Source organism: Hemiscyllium ocellatum, chromosome 28 (assembly GCF_020745735.1).
Source record: "Hemiscyllium ocellatum isolate sHemOce1 chromosome 28, sHemOce1.pat.X.cur, whole genome shotgun sequence".
Lineage (NCBI taxonomy): Eukaryota > Metazoa > Chordata > Chondrichthyes > Orectolobiformes > Hemiscylliidae > Hemiscyllium > Hemiscyllium ocellatum.
Window position 1 is genome coordinate 44938520 of NC_083428.1, and position 22722 is coordinate 44961241.

The 22722-nt window shown below is 46.5% G+C and overlaps 1 protein-coding gene across 1 annotated transcript in view; it reads left to right on the forward strand.

Moving 5' to 3' along the window:
• Nucleotides 1-22722, forward strand: part of LOC132829244 (scaffold attachment factor B1-like) — a 115756-nt gene that overhangs the window by 21758 nt on the left and 71276 nt on the right. Inside the window, exons 2-5 of the mRNA XM_060846615.1 lie at nucleotides 6841-7072; nucleotides 10692-10779; nucleotides 11337-11398; nucleotides 20890-21033. Coding sequence (XP_060702598.1) covers nucleotides 6841-7072; nucleotides 10692-10779; nucleotides 11337-11398; nucleotides 20890-21033 — 526 coding nt within the window. The remainder of the gene's footprint in view (nucleotides 1-6840; nucleotides 7073-10691; nucleotides 10780-11336; nucleotides 11399-20889; nucleotides 21034-22722) is intronic.

Below are 22722 nucleotides of genomic sequence, written 5' to 3' on the forward strand. Positions count from 1 at the left end.
ACACCCCCCACCAACCCAACCTCCACCCCCGGCACCTTCCCCTGCAACCGCAGGAAATGTAAAACTTGCGCTCACACCTCCACACTCACTTCCCTCCAAGGCCCCAAGGGATCCTTCCATATCCGCCACAAGTTCACCTGTACCTCCACACACATCATCTATTGCATCCGCTGCACCCGATGTGGCCTCCTCTATATTGGTGAGACAGGCCGCTTACTTGCGGAACGCTTCAGAGAACACCTCCGGGCCGCCCGAACCAACCAACCCAATCACCCCGTGGCTCAACACTTTAACTCTCCCTCCCACTCCACCGAGGACATGCAGGTCCTTGGACTCCTCCACCAGCAGAACACAACTACACGACGGCTGGAGGAGGAGCGCCTCATCTTCCGCCTGGGAACCCTCCAACCACAAGGTATGAATTCAGATTTCTCCAGTTTCCTCATTTCCCCTCCCCCCACCTTGTCTCAGTTGGTTCCCTCAACTCAGCACCGCCCTCCTAACCTGCAATCCTCTTCCTGACCTCTCCGCCCCCACCCCACTCCAGCCTATCACCCTCACCTTGACCTCCTTCCACCTATCCCACCTCCATCGCCACTCCCCCTAGTCCCTCCTCCCTACCTTTTATCTTAGCCTGCTTGGCTCTCTCTCTCTTATTCCTGATGAAGGGCTTATGCTCGAAACGTCGAATTCTCTATTCCTGAGATGCTGCCTGGCCTGCTGTGCTTTGACCAGCAACACATTTGCAGCTGTGATCTCCAGCATCTGCAGACCTCATTTTTTACTCGAAGTTCAGGATGAGCCAAGTTCACTGACAAATTCCATTGCTCAAGCCTCAGTACAAATCACCCTTATGGAGACTTGTAGAGAGAGAGAGGGGCAAACAATTTGCACATTATCAAATGGTGTCTTCTCCTCTTCAGATTAAGATAGACTAATCATCTTCAACTCAACAAGTGAGGAGGTAACCACTTGGCTCTGAGGATTTGCATTTGTTAAATAAATCAACATTTAAAATACAGAGATGGAGAGAGAAAAAAATATACTTTCCCTTCAGTTTTCGTAGTCTTTAATATTTGTGTTTGAAACTGTGGCTTGGATCTTGCATCAAACCTCTTGAGAGTGAGCAAAGCTTTTTTTTTCTCTAAAATTTAATTAGTTTTCATTCTCATGCCAAATTTGTCTTGCTTATCTCATTAGAGTTGGTTTGTTTTCCTCTCGTACTTCTGTAGAACCTGCCAGCTTTCCATGATGTCCCTTCCATTGGCAACTACTAGAATATGTCCAGCTCGAGTTGGAACCCCCAATGATCCAGTCTCCATTGCTATCTTGGAAAAGGTTTTTCAGCTGTACCTCGATTTGAGGATGACTTACATTCACTGTTCTGAGTTTCTGCTGCAGGTTTTCATGTGAATGAACAGACTCATTCCCAGAGGTAAAAACAATGACTGCAGATGCTGGAAACCAGTCTCTGGATCAGTGGTGCTGGAAGAGCACAGCAGTTCAGGCAGCATCCAACGAGCAGCAAAATCGACGTTTCGGGCAAAAGCCCTTCATCAGGAATAAAAAAGCTTTTGCCCGAAACGTCGATTTCGCTGCTCGTTGGATGCTGCCTGAACTGCTGTGCTCTTCCAGCACCACTGATCCAGACTCATTCCCAACCCATTCATCTTATGAGGCAGGGCATCCCATGAGGCAATTGGATTCAGAATGCAGGATTTGAGCAAAGAACAAAGAAAGTTACAGCACAGGAACAGGCCCTTTGGCCTTCTGAGCCTGCATCAATGAAGCTTTGTTTCATTCTCTTTCATTCTCTGCTGTAGCTCTGCCTCATCATTGAGGTGTTAAGGCACTGAAGTCATCCACAAACTGCAGGTTATGTGTGTCAGTGGTGGTCAGTTTAGTTTTGCCACAAATCACTGAGAGTAAAGAGTTTTCCATCTCACACCAGAGGACAGTTGATTTTTGATGAGGTAGACTGTAAATAGTATGTCTTGTAGAAAACAGTTAATACCTCAAAGACTTAACTGACATCACAAGATACGCTTCGCCCATCAGGTCTCAAGGACTGGTCCCGGTAGGAGCTAACAAGAGTTGCAGAAATTTCTCCATGTGTTCATTAGTGTACAGTGTGTTCTAATCCATGCTTCTATAATTGCTCAGAGTATTAATAGCACGTATTAAAAGCAACATTGTGCATTTACTCTTAGGTTGAGCTTGAGGTCTCACAGGAGATAATCATGCATCAAAGATATTTTGTAGCTAGCTACCAAACAATAAACTTTCACTCTTTAATAAAGACCGAGCTTATCTTCTGCTGCACATGTCATTTGCTTATCTTTCCCTACTTAGTATCTGACAAATACCAATTTGTAGGATTGGTGGCAGCAAATCTTCCAATAAAGCATTGGCACTGCTGTTCAGCAACATTATTGGGGTATGGGGGCGAACACACCTTATTTATCTCGTCTGAACTTCGCAGGTGTCTGTTTCTGATCTCTCACTTCAGATAGTTGTAATTTATATTATCATGAAATAGTGCAGGAATATGAAGTTTCTTGGACGTCAGAATATTTGGAGAACAATTCACAGGGCCATGCGATTTACTGAGTCAAATGCTTACTAGATTTTGCATTGATCCCCTTAAGAGTGAACAATGCTGCCAGACACTATGACCTTTGAATTTCAGATTACAGGTAAATATGTGGTTCATGAACCAGCATCCAGTGCTTTCCAGGGAAGATATTTTCAAAAATCCTCCTTTTCTCTGTCTTAAATGACAGACCCCTTAGTTTGAAACTATGTTTCACAGTTATAGTCATAGAGATGTACAGCATGGAAACAGATCCTTCGGTCCAACCCGTCCATGCTGACCAGATATCCCAACCCAATCTAGTCCCACCTGCCAGCACCTGGTCCATATCCCTCCAAAACTTTCCTATTCATATACACATCCAAATGCCTTTTAAATGTTGTAATTGTACCAGCCTCCACCACTTCCTCTGGCAGCTCATTCCATACACGTACCACCCTCTGTGTGAAAACGTTGCCCCTTCGGTCCCTTTTATATCTTTCCCCTCTCACCCTAAACCTATGCCCTCTAGTTCTGGCCTCCCTGACCCCAGGGAAAAGACTGTCTATTTATCCTATCCATGCCCCTCATAATTTTGTAAACCTCTATAAGGTCACCCCTCAGCCTCCGACGCTCCAGGGAAAACAGCCCCAGCCTGTTCAACCCGTCCCTGTAGCTCAAATCCTTCAACCCTGGCAACATCCTTGTAAATATTTTCTGAACCCCTTTCAAGTTTCACAACATCATTCCGATAGGAAGGAGACCAGAATTGTACGCAATATTCCAACAGTGGCCTAACCAATGTCCTGTACAGCCGCAACATGACCTCCCAACTCTTGTACTCAATACTCTGACCAATAAAGGAAAGCATACCAAATGCCTTCTTCACTATCCTATCTACCTGTGACTCCACTTTCAAGGAGCTATGAACCTGCATTCCCAGGTCTCTTTACCTTTCCAAATACATGTGCATCCTGTCTCTCAGGATTCCCTCCAACAACTTGCCCACCACTGAAGTCAGGCTCACTGGTCTATAGTTCCCTGGCTTGTCTTTACCTCCCTTCTTAAACAGTGGCACCACGTTTGCCAACCTCCAGTCTTCCGGCACCTCACCTGTGACTATCGATGATACAAATATCTCAGCAACAGGCCCAGCAATCACTTCTCTAGCTTCCCACAGAGTTCTTGGGTACATCTGATCAGGTCCTGGGGATTTATCCACCTTTAACCATTTCAAGACATCTAGCACTTCCTCCTCTGTAATCTGGACATTTTGCAAGATGTCACCATCTATTTCCCTACAGTCTATATCTTCCATATCCTTTTCCACAATCAATACTGATGCAAAATATTCATTTAGTATCTCCACCATTTTCTGTGGCTCCACACAGCAAGGCTGCCTTGCTGATCTTTGAGGGGCCCTATTCTCTCCCTAGTTACCCTTTTATCCTTAATATATTTGTAAAAACCCTCTGGATTCTCCTTAATTCTATTTGCCAAAGCTATCTCATGTCCCCGTTTTGCCCTCCTGATTCCCTCTTAAGTATACTCCTACTTTCTTTATACTCTTCTAAGGATTGACTCGATCTATCTTGTCTATACCTGACATATGCTTCCTTCTTTTTCTTAACCAAACCCTCATCCAGCATTCCCTATACCTAACAGCCTTCCCTTTCACCCTGACAGGAATATACTTTCTCTGGATTCTTGTTATCGCATTTCTGAAGGCTTCCCATTTTCCAGTTCTCTAAAACCCCTGCTATCTGGTCTACATAAGTAAATTTGTATCAGCAAAATTATGAGTCCTTCAACATGGAGACAAGCCCTTTGGCCCAAACTGGTCCAAGCCCACCAAAATGTCCATCTTTTCGAACCCCATTTCCTTGCACGGGGCCATTATACTTCTAAAGGGGTTAGCACTACTGCCTCACAGCGCCAGAGACCCGGGTTCAGTTCCCGCCTCAGGCGACTGACTGTGTGGAGTTTGCACGTTCTCCCTGTGTCTGCGTGGGTTTCCTCCGGGTGCTCCGGTTTCCTCCCACAGTCCAAAGATGTGCGGGTCAGGTGAATTGGCCATGCTAAATTGCCCGTACTGTTAGGTAAGGGGTAAATGTAGGGGTATGGGTGGGTTGCGCTTCGGCAGGTCAGTATGGATTTGTTGGGCCGAAGGGCCTGTTTCCACACTGTATGTAATCTAATCTAAACCTTTCCTATCCATGCATTTGTCCAAATACATTTTAAATGTTGTTAACGTACACGCCTCAACCACTTTCGTTGGCAGCTCATTTCATAAGCATACCACCCTGTTTGTAAAAAAGCTGCCCGTCAAGTTCCCTTTTACTCTTTCCCTCTAACCTTAAACTGATATTGCTCTAGTCCTCGATTCCCCAACCTTGGGAAAAAAGACTGCATGCATCCACCTTATCCATACCTCTTATGATCTTACACACTTCTATAAGATTCCCCCTCAGTCTTCTAAGCTCTAAAGAAAATGTCCCAGCTTGTTCAACCTCTCATTAAAACTCAGATCGTTGAGTCCTGACAACATCCTTGGGCATCCTTTACCCTCTCTATGTGAGAATGTGGAACTCACTGTCACATGACTTACTTGAGCTGCATATAGATTTACCTGTGCTAGGAATCTCTCAAAAGATGTATAAAAGAGGAGGAATGTATAAACATGGTGGCTTAGTGGTTAGCACTACTACCTCACAGCATCAGGGTCCCAAGTTCAATTCCGGCCTTGGGTGACTGTATGGAGTTTGCACATTCTCCCCGTTTCCTCTGGATGCTCTGGTTTCATTCCCACAGTTGAGAGATATGCAGGTCAGGTGAATTGGCTGTGCTAAATTGCTCCTAGTGTTGGATGCATTAGTTAGGAGTATGGGTCTGGGTGAGTTGCTCTTTGGATCGGTGGTGTGGACTTGTTGGGCCAAAGGGCCTGTTTACACACTGTAGGGAATCTAATCTTAAAAAAAATCCTTTTTGGAACATTGTATGCAATTCTGATTGCCCTCCTATAGGAAGGATGTTATGAAACCTGAAAGTGTTCAGAAAAGATTTAGAAGGATGTTGCCACGGTTGGCAGGTTTGAGCAATAGGGAGAGGCTGAATAGTCTGGGACTGTTTTCCCTGGAGTATTGGAGGGTATGGGGTGACCTTAGATGTTTATAAAATCAGGAGAGGCATGGTCAAGGGTAAAGAGACAAGGTCTTTTCACTGGCGGGGGGGGGGGGGGGGGGAATCCAAAACTAGAGGTCATAGGTTTAAGTGAGAGGGGAAAGATTTAAAAGGGATCGAAGGGACAACTTTTTCACATAGTGGGTGGTGCATGTATGGAATTAATTGCTAGAGGAGGTGGTGGGGGCTGGTACAATTGCAACATTTAAATGGCACCTGGATGGGTACATGAATAGGAAGGGTTCAAAGGAGTATGGGCCAAGTGCTGGCAAATGGCACTAGATTAATTTAGGATATCTAGTTGGCATAAACAAGTTGGACCAAAGGGTCTGATTCTGTGCTGTACATCTCTATAACACTAAATGTAAAATTATACTGACTGGAAAGGGCTGTGACTGTTCAAGGTTTGTGCGAAGATTTGTAGCTCGGGTGCTCGTTGTTGTGGTTCTGTTTGCCGAGCTGTAAGTTTTTGTTGCATCCACAAACTCCATCAACAAACACGTCGACCTGGACCCAATATACCAACCACTACAGCGGACAGCTGAAACTGACACCCGGAAGCGGCAAGGACATGCAACAAAAACTTCCAGCTCGGCGAACAGAGCCACAACAAGGGCTGTGACTGAGACACGATTAGATTAGATTACTTACAGTGTGGAAACAGGCCCTTCAGCCTAACAAGTCCACACCGACCCGCTGAAGCGCAACCCACCCATACCCCTACGTTTTCCAATTACCTAACACTACGGGCATTTTAGCATGGCCAATTCGCCTGACCCGCACATCTTTGGACTGTGGGAGGAAACCTACGCAGATACTGGGAGAACGTGCAAACTCCACACAGTCAGTCGCCTGAGGTGGGAATTGAACCCAGGTCTCTGGCGCTGTGAGGCAGCAGTGCTAACCACTGTACCGCACACTGAAGTACAAACCTGAAAAGAGTACATGAGGAGCAAGAAAACCCAGAATATTGTTGCTGGAATGAAATGGGGAAGGTAGGAATGGATCAAGTTGATGGGCTGAATGGTCTTCTCAGTCTCCTGTCCAGAACAGCAGTGACTGTGTGGTTTGACGCCTGCGCGGTGTAGCCGGCAGTCAGGGGAAGGCGGCGTGGGCGCCATCTTGAAGCGGCGGTTTGTCAGTGAGGAGCCGAACCCTGGGACTGCAATGGAGGACGGCAACGAGAGCTCTGTCGCCGCTGGTGAGGGTGACCTTCGCAGGATCACGGAGCTCAGGGTGGTAGATTTGAAGACAGAGCTGAGGAAGCGAAACCTCGACAGCAACGGCAATAAGAGCGTTCTGATGGAGCGTCTGCGGCAGGTGAGAGGGGAAAGGGGAGGGAGACGGGGAGGAGGGAGGGGGCAGAGGAAAGGGGGGAGGGGGGAAAGTGGGGGACAGGGCAAGGGGAGGGTGGGGCAGGGGAGGCAATGGGGAGGGAGGCAATGGGGAGGGGAGGGAGGCAATGGGGAGGGGAAGGGGGGAGGGTACAAGGGGAAGGGGGTAGGGAGTGGGGGAGGGGGGGTAGGGAGTAGGGGAAAGGGGGGGAGGGGAAAGGGGGGGAGGGGAGGGGGTAGGGGGGAGGGGGTAGGGAGGAGGGAGGAGGGGGTAGGGAGGAGGGGGTAGGGAGGAGGGGGGAGGGGGTAGGGAGGAGGGGGGAGGGGGTAGGGAGGAGGGGGGAGGAGGGAGGAGGGGGGAGGGGGCGGAGGGGGGAGGGGAGGGGGGTAGGGAGGAGGAGGAGGGGGAGGGGGAGAGGGGGTAGGGAGGAGGAGGAGGGGGAGGGGAGAGGGGGTAGGGAGGAGGAGGAGGGGAGGGGAGAGGGGGTAGGGAGGAGGAGGAGGGGGAGGGGAGAGGGGGTGGGAGCGGAGGGGAGGGGGCGGAGAGGGGAGGGGAGAGGGGGAGGGGGTGGGGGCAAGGGAAAGGGGGGAGGGGGTGGGGGAGGGGGCAAGGGGAGGGAGGGGGCGAGGGCAAGGGGAGGGAGGGGGCGAGGGAAAGGGGGGAGGGGGGCAAGGGGAGGGAGGGGGCGAGGGAAGGGGAAGGAGGAGGGTGCAAGGGATATGGGAGGGGGGCAAGGGGGAGGGTGCAAGGGGAGGGAGGGGGCGAGGGCAAGGGGGGCAAGGGGAGGGAGGGGGCAAGGGGAGGGAGGGGGCGAGGGCAAGGGGGCAAGGGGAGGGAGGGGGCAAGGGGAGGGAGGGGGCGAGGGCAAGGGGGGCAAGGGGAGGGAGGGGGCAAGGGGAGGGAGGGGGCGAGGGAAAGGGGGGAGGGGGCGAGGGAAAGGGGGGAGGGGGACAAGGGGAGGGAGGGGGCAGGGGCAAGGGGGAGGGGGGGCAGGGGGAGGGGGCAGGGGAAAGGGGGAGGGGGGGCAGGGGGAGGGGGCAAGGGAAAGGGAGGAGGGGGACAAGGGGAGGGTGGGGGGCAAGGGAAGGGGAAGGAGGAGGGTGCAAGGGGAAGGAGGAGGGTGCAAGGGAAAGGGGGAGGGGGGCAAGGGAAAGGGGGGAGGGGGCAAGGGGAGGGTGCAAGGGAAAGCAGGAGGGGGCAAGGGGAGGGGGGCAAGGGGAGGGGGCAAGGGAAAGGGGGGAGGGGGCAAGGGAAAGGGGGGAGGGGGCAGGGGGAGGGGGCAAGGGGAAGGGGAAGGGGGCAAGGGCAAGGGGGGAGGGGGGCAAGGGAAAGGTGGGAGGTGGGATTGGGGCAAGGGGAAGGGGGTCGAGGGGGGCAAGGGAAAGGAGGGAGGGGGGAATGGGGCAAGGGGAAGGGGGTGGAGAGGGGCATGGGGAATGGGGCAAAGGAAAGGGGGAGGGTGGCAAGGGGAGAGGGAGAAGGGGGCAAGGGGTGGGGGAAGGGGATATGGGGGAGCAGGGCAAGGGAAACAGAAAGGGGGTCAAGGGAACAGGGGGAGACCGTGGCAAGAGAAAGGGGGAAATGGGCAAGGAGCGGCGAGGGGGGGGGGAAGGGAAAGGGGTGCAGGGGGCAAGGGAAGGCGGCAATGGAAAGGGGGGAAGAGTGGCAAGGGGGAGGGGGCAGGGGATGGGGGAAAGGGGAGGGGGCAAGGGATAGGGTGGAAGGGGGATAGGAGGGAGGGGGCAGGGGATGGGGGAAAGGGGAGGGGGCAAGGGATAGGGTGGAAGGGGGATAGGAGGGAGGGGGCAGGGGATGGGGGAAAGGGGAGGGGGCAAGGGATAGGGTGGAAGGGGGATAGGAGGGAGGGGGCAGGGGATGGGGGAAAGGGGTGCAAGGGAATCGGGGAGGGGGCATGGGAAGAGGGCAAGGGAAACGGTGGAGGGGGGCATGGGGAGGGGGTACGGGGGGAGAGGAGCTTGGGAAGGGGGAGGGGGGTAAGGGAGACAGCGGAGGGGGGCATGGGAAGTGGGGAGGGGGGCAAGGGGGAGGGGGGAAATGGGGCAAGAGAAAGGGGTTGGAGGGGGGAAGGGGAGAGGGGGCAAGGGAAAGGGGGAGGGTGGCAAGGGAAGGGGGAAGGAGGGGTGGGGCATGAGATGGGGGAAGGAGGGGTGGGGCAAGGGAAACGGGGGAGGGGGCATGGGAAGGGAGGAGGAGGGGTGGGGGCAAGGGAAACGGGGGAGGGGGCAAGGGAAACGGGGGAGGGGGCATGGAAAGGGGGAAGGAGGGGTGGGGGAAGCAGGGGTGGGGGCAAGGGAAACGGGGAGGGGGGCAAGGGATGGGGGAAGCAGGGGTGGGGGCAAGGGAAAAGGTGGAGGGGGGCAAGGGAAGGGGGAAGGAGGGATGGGGGCTAGGGAAATGGGGAGGGGGCAAGGGAAACGGGGAGGGGGTCAAGGGAAGTGGGAGGGAGGGGTGGGGGCAAGGGAAACGGGGAGGGGGGCAAGGGAAACGGGGGAGGGGGGCAAGGGAAACGGGGGAGGGGGGGCAAGGGAAGGGGGAAGGAGGGGTGGGGGCAAGGGAAAAGGGGGGGCATGGGAAGAGGGGGAGGGGGCAAGGGAAAAGGGGAGGGGGCAAGGGGAACGGGGGTGGGGGCATGGGAAGGGGGAAGGAGGGGTGGGGGCAAGGGAAACGGGGGAGGGGGTGTGGGAAAAGGGGGAGGGGCAAGGGAAAAGGGAGAGAGGGGGAATGGGGAGGGGGCAAGGGAAAAGGGAGAGAAGGGGGAGGGGCAAGGGAAACGGGGAGGGGAGCAAAGGAAACGGGGGAGGGGGGCAAGGGAAGGGGGAAGGAGGGGTGGGGGCAAGGGAAAAGGGGGGGCATGGGAAGAGGGGGAGGGGGCAAGGGAAGGGGGAAGGAGGGGTGGGAGCAAGGGAAAAGGGGGAGGGGGCAAGGGAAAAGGGAGAGAGGGGGAATGGGGAGGGGGCAAGGGAAAAGGGAGAGAAGGGGGAGGGGCAAGGGAAATGGGGGAGGGGGAAGGGGCAGGGGGTCATGGGAAAAGGGGGAAGGGGAGGGGACAAGGGGAGGGGGCAAGGGAAGGCGGGGGGAACGGGAGAAAGGGGAAGGGGAACAGAAGAAGGAAATCTCCTGTCTCCAAATCTCGAATTTCTATTTTCTAATCAGCCAGCCTTTCCTATGGATCGTCTTTCATGATTTCTTATATAAAATCTTTATTCCTTTCACATAACCTGCTCCTGTCAACTCAGACAGTCTTTCCCCCTTATTTCGTTCCTTGGGCCTCTTGTTATAATTTTCATACTCATGGCACTTCTGCAATCTAGTCACCTGAAATTATTATTCAGAGCAGTTGACACAATTTCCAAAGCAAGATGGTTCCATAGAATAAAAACTAAAACAGAAATCAGTTCTGAAGAAGGGTTAACTTAACGTTAACTTTTATTTTTCTCCACAAATGCCACCAGACCTGCTAAGCTTGTCCAGCCACTGTTTTTGTTTCTGATTTCCAGCATCCACAGTTCTCTTGAGATTTTTCTTTAGCTTTGTAGAATAGTTTGACTTTGTCCCATGTTAATAATTTGGTTCTTGATTTCAGGTAATCCAAGAGGAAGGAGGAAATCCTGATGAAATTTTAATCAGCCCCGAGGCTCCAAACAGCAGAACATCAAAGAAGATTGGTAAAGGTAGGAGAAAAATAAATTGTTAAGTTCTGTAAAGATATGCTTCAGTATATTTTGTTTTGTGTTTGTTTCTTAAAGTGCAATATTATTAAAGTGATAAGTTTTTGAGTAACCCTATTCAATGGTATCAGTTAGCACATCCTGTAAATTGAGAAGATTGATAGATCCACTTCCTCCATTAGCAACCGTTGGCACCCTCGCGATGGAAAGGAGAACATTGAATGATACAATGGGGCCTTCGGCCCATGATGTTATGCTATGACCTCAAATTAAACGAATCCCTGCCCTTGGTCTATATCCCTCCATTCTTTGCATATTCATGTACTTATCTTAAAGTCTTTTAAATGCCCCGTCATATCGACCTCCACCACCACCCCTGGCAGCACATTCCAGATTCCTATCACACTCTATGTTTAAAAAAAACTTTGATTCAGTATGGACTGCATTTATGTCCAGCTGGCAGCAGTTAGTTGTCTTAATGCACTACACTATCCAGTCTGTGGCAAGCTGCAATTGCTTCTGGGAAATGAAAGTGCAGTTAACCTGTGTTTGTTCTTCAGGATACCGAGCTGAGGATTGTGAAACAGAGGAATGTTCAGAAGAGGATCTTGGTGGAAAGCAGGCAAGTGAAGCGCAGACTAAGTTGGGGCTTGGCAGAGTAGATGCTGAGGTGATGTTTTGCTTTGTGAGGGAGTCTAAAACCGTATTTTTGAAATAAGGAGTTTACTATTTAAGGTGAAGATGAAGAATGATTTCTTCTGAAGGTCTGTTTTGGAATTCTCTTCTATTGAGTTCAGGTTATTGAATGTGATCGTCAATGACTTCAGGTAGACTTCTGATCCACAAAGGTAAGAGGTCTGAGGAGAAATCAGCAAAAGCAAGTTAAGGCCACAAGCTGATGAGCTGGTTAAATGGTATAGCAGTCTTGAGGGACTGAATGGCTTATTTCAGCTCTTCATGTTTTGATTTCATTGCTTTGATATCTTGAATAACAGAAGGCAGAAAGGGGATTAAGCAGTGATCGGCAGAGGAACGAAAGGTCAAAATCAAACAAGCCCACAGAAAAAAAATGGGAATGGGACAAGGAATGTTACAAAGACCAGCCTTGAGGCTTTGTGCCTGAACACATGGAGCATTCGAAATAATGTAAATGAAATAATCATGCAAGCAGATGTAAGCGTGTATGATATGGTTGGGATCATGGAGATGTGGGTGTAGAGTGACCAGAGATGGGAACTGAACATCCAGGGGTATTCACAAGGATTCTCAAAAAAAGTCAGTGGAATTGCATAATTGGTTTAAAAAGGCTATAAACAAAATATTGAGCCAAGATATTCGCTCCAACAATGCCAAAGCGCTGTGGGTAGAATTGAAAAATACCAAGGGCTAAAAAACATGAGTGGCGGTGTTATGTAGATTATAATACTGTGTTGGGAATGGCATTAAATAGGAAATCGCAATGCATACTGTTTACGAACATATGCAATTGAGTGACTTGGATCTATATATATTGGGCGAATTAAATTCATCACATTACCATAGAGGAGGAATTCCAAGACTGTAGAGATTGATTTTTAGATCAAGATTTTGAGGACCCTCTGGAAAAGGCTGCGTAGTATGCAGTGAGTAAGGAGTACAGGTCCACCGCCGTATCCGCGGAGTCAGTTTCCGTGGTTTCAGTTACCCTTAGTTACCGTAGCCTGAACATATTACAGGGAACCTTCTGGGACCGGGGGCTGCCAGGAAGATAAATTTCCCATTTAAATGAATGGATTCGCCCCTATCCGCGGTTTTGGGATTCCGTGGTAGGTCTTGGACGCCTGCGGGGGGTACAGGGGGACTACTGTAATGACAATGTATTTGAGAGGCTCCTTGAAAGAATTCTTCATCAAGATGAAGAGTAAGGTAGTTGATTCTGAGATGAGGGCCCTCAATCTCCATAAGCAGAACAATGATGATATTAAGCGTGCGTTGGTGATGATGGATTTGGAAATGTTCCTGGAAAAAAAGGCAATGGCAAACATTCAGAGTGAATGTTTGAACTACAAAAATTTTTAATTCCTGTCTGGTACAAAGAATGGTGGCCAAACCTTGATTTATGAGGGAAGCTCGATATTCTAATCAATCTTTTTAAAAAGCAAAGAAGACATATAAATTGATAGGAAAGAAAAAAAAAGTTGACTTGAGGATGAGGAGCAGGTTGTATGTCATAAAAGGGGGACCAAGGGATTGATTAAAAAAGTGAAAATCGAGTATGAGAGCAAGTTTGTGGGGACCATAACTGACTATAAAAATGAAGCGAAAAAGGTTGGTGTACAGCCAGAAATGGAGGAATGGATAATGGAGAGCAAAGAAATGGCTGACAAACTTAAATTCGAACTTCACTTTTGTCTTATCAAAAAGAATTGTAAATAGAGACATAGGAGGAAACCATTTGGCCCTCCTTGCCTGTTCCGCCATTCATCATGATCACGGTTGATCATCCAATTCAATAGCTTAACCCCATAACCTTTGATCCTATTCAGCCCAAGTGCAGTAGCTAGCCACCTCTTGAATACGTTCAATGTTTTGGCATCAACTACTTCCACAGGCTCACCATTCTTTGGTGAAGAAATATCTCCTTATCTCCATCCAAAATGGTCCACTCTGAATCCCCAGACTATGACCCCATTTCTGAACATACCCACCTTTGGGAGCATCTGCCCTATCCCTGTTATAAATCTGAGACATCCCCATTCATCTGCACGCCACTGAAAACAATCCAAACTCTGTCAATTTCTCCACATATGTCCCCAGAAGCAGCCTGGTAAACCTTCGTTACACTTCCTTGAGAGCAAGACCATCCTTCCTCAGAAATGTACCAGAAATGAAGGAAAACACAGGGTTAAGTCAGGGGGAGGAGCTGAAGCAAATGTCCACAGTTTAAAAATGGGAATAGAGAAAACAGGGAATTTTAACCAGTGAATCTAATGTGAGGAGAATGTTAAAGTATAAAATGAAGGATTTTGTAACAGATCGTTTACAAAACAGTGGTAGAATCAGATAGTCAGCATGGGTTTGCAGAAGGGAAATCATGCTTGAGAAATGTACTGGAATTCTTAGAGGATATAACAAGTGGAGTCGATCGGGAGAGTCAGCGGATATGGTTTATTTGGACTTTCAGAAAGCTTTCGACAAAGTCCTACGTAAGAGGTTAATGCTTAAAATTGAAGTGCATGGAATTAGAAGTAATGAGATGAATAGAAAATTGGCTAGAGGACAGGAAAAAAGTAGTAATAAATGGATCCTTTTCTGAATGGTAGGCAGTAATGAGTGAGGTAGTGGGAGCCCAGCTATTCACAGTATATGTTAGTGATTTATGTGAGGGAACTATATATAATATCTTCAGTATTGGAGATAGCAATCAGCAGGGTGAAAGGGTGAGCTGTGAGGAGGATGCAGAGATGTTTTTAGTTGATGTTGGCAGACTGAGTCAGGAGGTGGTAGATGTAGTATAATGTGGATCAATGTAAGGTTATCTAATTTGGTAGGAATGAAAAAGGAAGGCAGATTATTTGGATGTAAATTGAGAGAGGGCCACGTGCCCTCATGAACTCGTTGCTGAAAGTGAGCATGTCGTGGAGCAGGCCGTAAAGAGGTTAATTGTCGGCCTTTATAGAGGATTTGAGTACAGGACCAAGGGTGTCTTGCTGCAATTATTCACCGTATATGTGAGGCCACATCTGAAATATTGTGTACAGTTTTAGTCTGCTTATCTGAAGAAGTGCACTGAACTTTTACCACATTGATTCTTGGGATGGTAGGGCTATGTATTGAGTCAGTTAAAATTGTGCTCACTGGTGCTTAAAAGAATGAGGGTGGATCTCATAGAAACATTAAAACCGGACTAGAGGTTAGTTGCAGAAAGGTTGTTCCAGGTGGTGGAGGAGTCAAGATGCGGGCTTGTAATTTAAGGATGAGGGGTAAACCATTCAGCACTGTGATGGAGAAATGTTTGCCCCCAGAGTATGGTGACCCTATGGATTCACTACCACATGGTTTTGAAGGCCAAAATATTGTGTTTTCAAGAAGAAAATGGGTGTATTTCTTGTTGCTGAAGGGATCAAAGGATACCAGAAGGTGGGATTTGGGTATTAAGCTCAATGATCAACCATGATCCTGCTGCTCACTTCTTAATTTCTATATGTAATTGTTTCATAGCAGTATTTATTCACTGCAAGTTAGGCATAGTTTTATAAATTGAACACTTTTGAGAAGATTTGTAGTTCAGATTGAGGTTCTGGATGTAGGTTTGTTCGCTGAGCTGGAAGGTTCTTTTCCAGATGTTTCATCACCATACTAGGTAATATCACCAGTGAGCCTTGCAATGAAGCACTGCTGGTGGAGCCGCTTCCTATTTATGTGTTCAAGTTTCCTTGGGTTGGTGATGTCAATTCCTGCGATGATGGCATTACCTGCAATGACAGCATTTCCTGTATTTTTCTCAAGAGGGCGAGTAAATGAGATCCAGGTCAATGTGTTTGTTGGTAGAGTTTCGGTTGGAATGCCATGCTTCTAGGAATGCTCGTGCGTGTCTCTACTTTGCTTGCCTTCAGATGAATGTGTCCCCCAGCCGAAGTGATGTCCTTCCTCATCTGTATGTAAGAATGCTAGTGAGAGTGGGTCATGTCTTTTTATGGCTTGTTGATGTTCATATATCCAATGTAGGGTTTGTTACAGTTCTTGCAAGGTATTTGTAGATGACATTAGTTTTGCTTGTTGTCTGTATAGGGTCTTTCAAGTTAATTAGCTGCTGTTTTAGTGTGTTGGTGGGTTTGTGGGCCACCATGATGCCAAGGGGTCTGAGTAGTCTGGCAGTCATTTCTGAGGTGTCTTTGATGTAGGGGGGAGTGGCTAGGGTTTGTGGACGTGTTTTGTCTGCTTGTTTGGTGTCGTGGAAATTAAATCAACTCGACTCAACTGTTAGCAAGAGCAAAGAATGGAGCTTTATTTAAATTCTGCAGAATTGACCCAATACATTCATCCAGATGCCTCAATGTAAGGGGAACTTGAGCATAATTCCGATCTTATACCGTTTCTTATCACGCTGTCAAGGGCAAAGACTGGGAAAACTCAAGTTGTTGTTCTGTCATCCCCTGGTCTTGGACATAACAGTTCTTCAGCTTTCACTGAATTTGACTGTTGCAAAGTCAAGTTGAATGTTTACAAAATTCAAACAGAGACAAGCTGGCTGCAAATCTCATCAAAATATTGTTTACAAAGCTAAGCACAGCATTAAATTTTAGAAAAGCATTCTCTTTCAAATTTTACAGTAAATGTAAAATTTGCTAATTTTCCATTACGTTTGGGTTTATTCCTCAGAGGCTCACTGAAGATATTACTTATGGTGACGAAATGTCTGGAAAAGAACCTTCCAGCTCAGTGAGCAAACTTACATCCAGAAATTGAACAAAGTCCACAACAAGGGTAGACAGCCTGAGCTGATTTCATTTCTTTCTGTTTGTTGCCAGGCTGTAATAAAGTCAGGAGCTGAGTGGTCCGAGCAGATCCCAAATTTAACAACAATAAACAGTTTATTGTGAAGTTCCATTTGATCACTAAAAATTCAAGGATTTAGTGGTGGTGCTGGAAGGTAAAGACCAATTTAACAGGTTCTGTCCTGCCGTCAGGCGATAGGCAGCAGTTCAAGTGTAGCAGTGTTCTACATGGTAAAAAAAATTCTGCTTATTAAGAAGCCAAACAAGAAGTGAAAAATCACCAAACTTTGACTTTGTTTTGAAAAGATGTGAAAGTAGATTTCAGATTGGCAAAGCTGCAAATGTGTTGCTGGTCAAAGCACAGCAGGCCAGGCAGCATCTCAGGAATAGAGAATTCGACGTTTCGAGCATAAGCCCTTCATCAGGAGTAAGAGAGAGCAGCCAAGCAGGCTAAGATAAAAGGTAGGGAGGAGGGACTAGGGGGAGGGGCGATGGAGGTGGGATAGGTGGAAGGAGGTCAAGGTGAGGGTGATAGGCCGGAGTGGGGTGGGGGCGGAGAGGTCAGGAAGAGGATTGCAGGTTAGGAGGGCGGTGCTGAGTTGAGGGAACCGACTGAGACAAGGTGGGGGGAGGGGAAATGAGGAAACTGGAGAAATCTGAATTCATACCTTGTGGTTGGAGGGTTCCCAGGCGGAAGATGAGGCGCTCCTCCTCCAGCCGTCGTGTTGTTATGTTCTGCCGGTGGAGGAGTCCAAGGACCTGCATGTCCTCGGTGGAGTGGGATTGGCAAAGCCTAGAGTCACTGACCATCAGCTGCCAAATGCCAGAAATCCAGCCTTCCAAGTGGAGATGGAACCCAGTTCTCAGCACCATAGTTAGGCACCCCAAGGTATCAATCTTGAATTTGGTATAACTTGCTTTAAAAATAGGAACTCCAAAAAAAGATTGATGAAGACCTAAATACCATATTAGAGTACATTTAAAGACTGGTGCTGATTTTTCTCCTCAAGGTAATGAGCAAACTTTGGATTTGATCTCCAAATCCGACTCCCATTCAATGGAAAGATAGTATAACCAACATATTCATTAGTGGCCAGTGTTCCTATTGATGTTTAATTTATCATGATGTAATCTCGCATCTGAATACACATGGGAACACAATATTTTTATCTTCTTTGCTGTTTACTGCACACCCAAGTTTGCAGTCATTCACAAATTTAGAAATTGTCCTGTTCTCCATCTCTGTTTTAAATTAATTTCAGGACCTTAGTAATGAAGGATGGGGGACTCCGCTATGTATCTTCCTCCATTCCAAAAAAAAAGCAATTCCACATGCATCCTTGTTCAACAAAGGGTGAAAGGTGACATTTGTAGGCCAGTCTGTGTCATGTCAGTTGGTGCATTGAAATAATAACCTTGGACAAAGTTAAAGAGCAAGAAGGAACCACAGCATTGATTGTTCAGGGCAAAATGTGTTTGTCTAACTTTTGTGTTCAGAGGATGGTTGAGCATTATTTGAATGTTATTGTGTATATGGATTCTTGAAAGAGATTTTATAAAATATCATTACAAAGGAGGTACTAAAATTCAAGTCTGTTGGATAAATGGACATTAACAGCAGTGAATGCAACAGAGTTGAAGCTGTTTTTCAGAGTGGGAGTATGTGGTGTACAGTTATGTTTCTGAGGGTTCTGAATTCTGGCTTGCTGTTTTTAATAAACATTAACATTTAAGGATGCAGAGTACAATTTGGCAGCAATGGAAGGGCATTTGGATGGTTTTATGAATAGAAAGAATTTAGAGGGATATGGGCCAAATGCTGGCAAATGGGACTCGATTAAGTTCGGCTATCACGTCAGCATAGACAAGTTGGACCAAATGATTTGTTTCCGTGCTGTACATCTGCTGACTGTAAGTATAATAAATGATGAGTGAGCTAGTGATAGACAACGGCTGGTGAAATAGATAGAAACATGGTAGATGGAATTCAGTGTTGTGAGGCATGCACTTGAGAAGGAAGATTGAGAAGAAACAATCACACTGAATGACACAACTTTAAAGGGGATGTAAGAAAATAAAGACCAGACGGTGTTTGCAAACAATTGTTTAAATGTGCAGATACAAGCTAACCAAGCCATTAATGAAACCTCTGGTATGATTGACTCATTTGTATTTTCAGGCATAATCAGAGCTGGTATAATTCAACCAATGTCCTCCTTCATTGAGTTGCAGAAATTTTGAAAGTTTAAAATTAAAATTTAAAAATTAAATTTAAAAATCTCTGAAATTAAGGACAGGATTTTTGTGGCCATCAGGAGCTTGTAATGTGCTCTTAACAGTCATGCACTTTTGATATTTCATGATTCAACTGGGATGGTGAGCTTGCAGTCGAGTTAGATGGTTGTTAGCCCTTTGTACCTGGAGGGCAACTGGAAGACCATGTAATTTGCAGTCAGCTACAGAATTCTGTCATAGATGCATTAGGGAGATGCACAGCATTTTAGCTTTTTAAATCAAAAATAGCCTTTGAAGCAGGGACAGGAGTGTGGGGTGATATAGTCTTTAGATTGTTTTTATTCACGTCTTTTTCTACCCACCTTTAATTCAGCCTGCTGTAATTTCAGATTCTTATTTTATCTCACTTTGAATTTATAACTACTTCATCTATGCTTTTGTTTTGTGTTCCCTACTGTGAGATCATTGGGTTCAGTCAACTAATAAAGAACAAAGAGTTTGCAGTTATATTACATCTTTTCTGTGATTTACAGTAACTTTCCAGGAATGTTGAGTTTGCCTAGCATCAGAAGCAACCATTTGGTCTGTTTTTTTGGTGAGATTGGTTAAAAACTTAAATATTGGGCAGGGCAACCTGTTCTTACACGTCCTGTTCTTTGCCTGTTCTATGGCAAAGTGTGCCATAGGATCATCTTACACGTAACGATAGGTCATATAATTGAAATCTCAGATAAATTCCTTTTTTACACAATTCTTCATAACAGATTATCCAAGCAGTATTAAAATATGGAGTGCCTTTATAACATCATCTAATACTGGCAATCTGAGATGTTGGCAATCGAGATTGGTACAGCTGGGTGCTTTCTTTCTGCTTTTATACCACTGTTCCCCTGATAAATTGTCTGTCTTCCAAATTGCAGCCCGTATCCTAACCCACTGCCAGTCTGGTTAATGCATCCCTTTTGTCCTCTGGATCTTATTTCTTCAATATCTACATTTTATTATTTCCATCCTTGATCTTAAACCCTTTCATGATCTTGTTGCCCTCTACCTCTTTCAGGCTATCTTTGAGCTCTACAGTCTTAAGACAAACTCTGACCTTGTGTAGCTCCAACTTTGTTTGTACCCAAGACACCAGGAGATAGCCTCTGCCCCCAGATGGTGTCCTGAAGTCCTTCACTCAATGAGTTAGCCATGGTTTAGTTTAATATCTAAACCTAAAGACTACATCTGAGAGTGTAGCACTGCTTTAGTACTGGGTTTCAGCTCATGTTAAAGATTTAGAAAATGTGGGAGTTGAAGCATTCTGGAGGATTCTACAGGTAATGATGTGGGATTGCCAAGAGAAGCCATTATTGAGATTCTGTGACTACGATTGGATAGATGAAAGAGAACTACCTAGCTGGATAACAGTGGAGAGATGTAGAAGGATTGTGTATACAAGATGGCAGAAGGTAAAGAGAATTTCAAGAGGCTGAGCAGTACTGTATCCAAATCAGACTCCAATGATGTGGAAGGTTACTAGGAACTAACCAGGAACATTTCAAAGTTGTTCCATGTAAAAAATGAGGTCTGCAGATGCTGGAGATCACAGCTGAAAATGTGTTGCTGGTCAAAGCACAGCAGGCCAGGCAGCATCTCAGGAATAGGGAATTCGACGTTTCGAGCATAAGCCCTTCATCAGGAATGATGAAGATTCCTGATGAAGGGCTTATGCTCGAAACATCGAACTCCCTATTCCTGAGATGCTGCCTGGCCTGCTGTGCGTTGACCAGCAACACATTTTCAGCAAAGTTGTACCATGAGCAGAAACCTGATTGGAAGACTCAGACTTGGGGTTTCAGGCAAGGTGGACGAGCATAATGAATTCTTTATGGTCTTTGGCAAATGAGGTTGAGATTTGGCCGAAGAGATTGAGGAATGCATTATGAAACTTTTGAAAAGGAAGGTGCATTGTACATTTCAGGCCGGGGGGTGGGGGGGATATCGGAAGATGACATTGATTCACAGAGTAAGATGTGGATCTTTTGGGTACAATAAGCTCTGGGGTATACGTTGGACAGCATGTTAACACATTTGTCTAAAGATACAAATCTAATCTATGGCATTGTGCAGACTACCAAAGACTACCCTGCCTCGTTAGGATTAAAACTGCAGTTTTATCAGTGATGTCTCCCTTTGATTTGTTATCTGAGGAAAGAGCACAGTGTATGTTTAGGAACCATCTATCTTGCTTTGAGCTTGAAAATTGCCAATCTTGAGAGGAGGAAGGGGCAGCATTTCCACTCAGCATTAATAGAGTGCAGGCAGTTTGTAGAAACCAATATCATAAAACCTGGCTGCTGTCATAGCTGCTCAGCAGTGCATGGTTCTTGGCTGAATTATTTTCTCTTTACTGCAGGAGGATATTGAGGCATTTGCTGACCAGATACGGGATACTGAAGAAATGAACGTGCCTGAGTCAAAACATGCTGACTGTACGGGTGCAGGTGGTGATGTGGACGAGGCCCGCGAGCAAATTCCAGGAATGACTTCACTTCAGAAAGTAAGCTGTTAACAAAAGGCTGCGTTGTGTGCAATTTCCAGTGGAAACCAGTAATTTCTATATTATCTCCAAGACAGCAAAAGAGATTTGAAAAGGAAAAGGGGAAGATTTGGTAATGGGAACCCTTGTTTAGTGAGGCCTATTGTGCAAGCTTTCATCTTGGCTCTTACCCAGTTGACAGCCAGTGAGCTTGACAGGGTGGCTGGGCTATTGGGCTGGGAAACAGTGGGATGAAGCATTTATCATATTGTGGTTAAGAGGAGTCAGAATTTTTTTAAGAGGGATGGTTGAACATTTGGAAAAGTAGACTAGGTTGAGGAAATGCTTGAAAATGCTCCTGTTCCTCCTCCTCGCAAGCAGTGATATTTGAAGGCAGGCAAATGGCTCTGCTACCTTAATGTAAGACCAGAAAACTAGACTGAAGGTAATAAAAACAAGTCTTTATTTAAAATAGAGGCAAATGGCTTTCTTAAAATATAGTAGTTAGTCTCCTGCTACCTGCCAATGATTTGGCTGCTCACCTCCATTAAAACCAGTGGCAGGCAAGTTCATGGCTCCTTTTCCTTTCTTCCCAAACCCCTTCCCACCATCTCAAAATCTTCAGGTGTGAGACAAAGCATTGATTCTGACTTTGACTAAGGGAATGGAGAGTGAATGCAGAGACTTAGTTGTAGGAGATTTGAACTTTAATTGATCTTAAAATAGTTGCTTGAGCTAATGTTGTGAACATTTTCTGATTGAAGATCTGGAAAAGGCATCAGAAGTTTTGGCAGAAGGGGAGCCAGTGTATGTTGCCAGAGTGAAATTATTTTTTGAGAACAATTTTGATAAATTATTTGAGCAATGATTAGGTGAAAGATGTTCAAGATTGAAGCAAACTGTTAAGAGATCTATATCACACCTCAGAAGCAGGTGAACTTGAATCTGTCTCACCTGACTCAGCGGCAGGGAGGCTACCATTGCACCACAAGTGCCCTTAGTTCCTTAGAGTAGGATTACAAACTTAAACATTTTCAACCGCTTCGTCAATGACCCTGTCTCCAAAATAAAGTCAAGAGGAGATATTTTCTGGTAGTAAAAGTAACATTGACAATTCCTGAGATGCTAAAGGACTCCGTATTTGCATGTAGTAAGAGCTGGGCAATATTCTGGCTTGGATTGTGTGGCAGATCGTGTTAATTAAGTAGTGTGTATCATTTTAGTCTCCTTAAGGAGGACATTATTGCATTCAAGGCAGTTCAAAGATGGTTTCCTTGACATATTCCTGGCTGTTAAAAAAGGAAAAGTTGATCAAGTTGCATGTGTATCTATTGGCAGTTAGGACAATGAGAGCTGATCTTGGTGCACTGTGCAAACTCCTGATGACCAGCTGAAAATACACTAAGACAGAGCTGAGCAGAATTATTTGCCTGAGGGTTGTGAGCTTGTACAACTCTTCCCAGTTGAGTAGGTGGAATTATTAAATATTTTTTGAGGTAGAGGGAGGTGAATATGTGACTGACAAGAGTCCGAAACTATCCATTGTAGATACAATGTGGAGTTGAGGCCACAAACAGATCAGCCATTATTGAATTACCCATTGGGTTTAAGGGACAAATAGTCTATTCCTCTGTTCAAAATCATATGTTCACTTAGAGTCATTACAACGCCAGACAATGATCGTCTTCAACAATGCCGATGATCATCTTG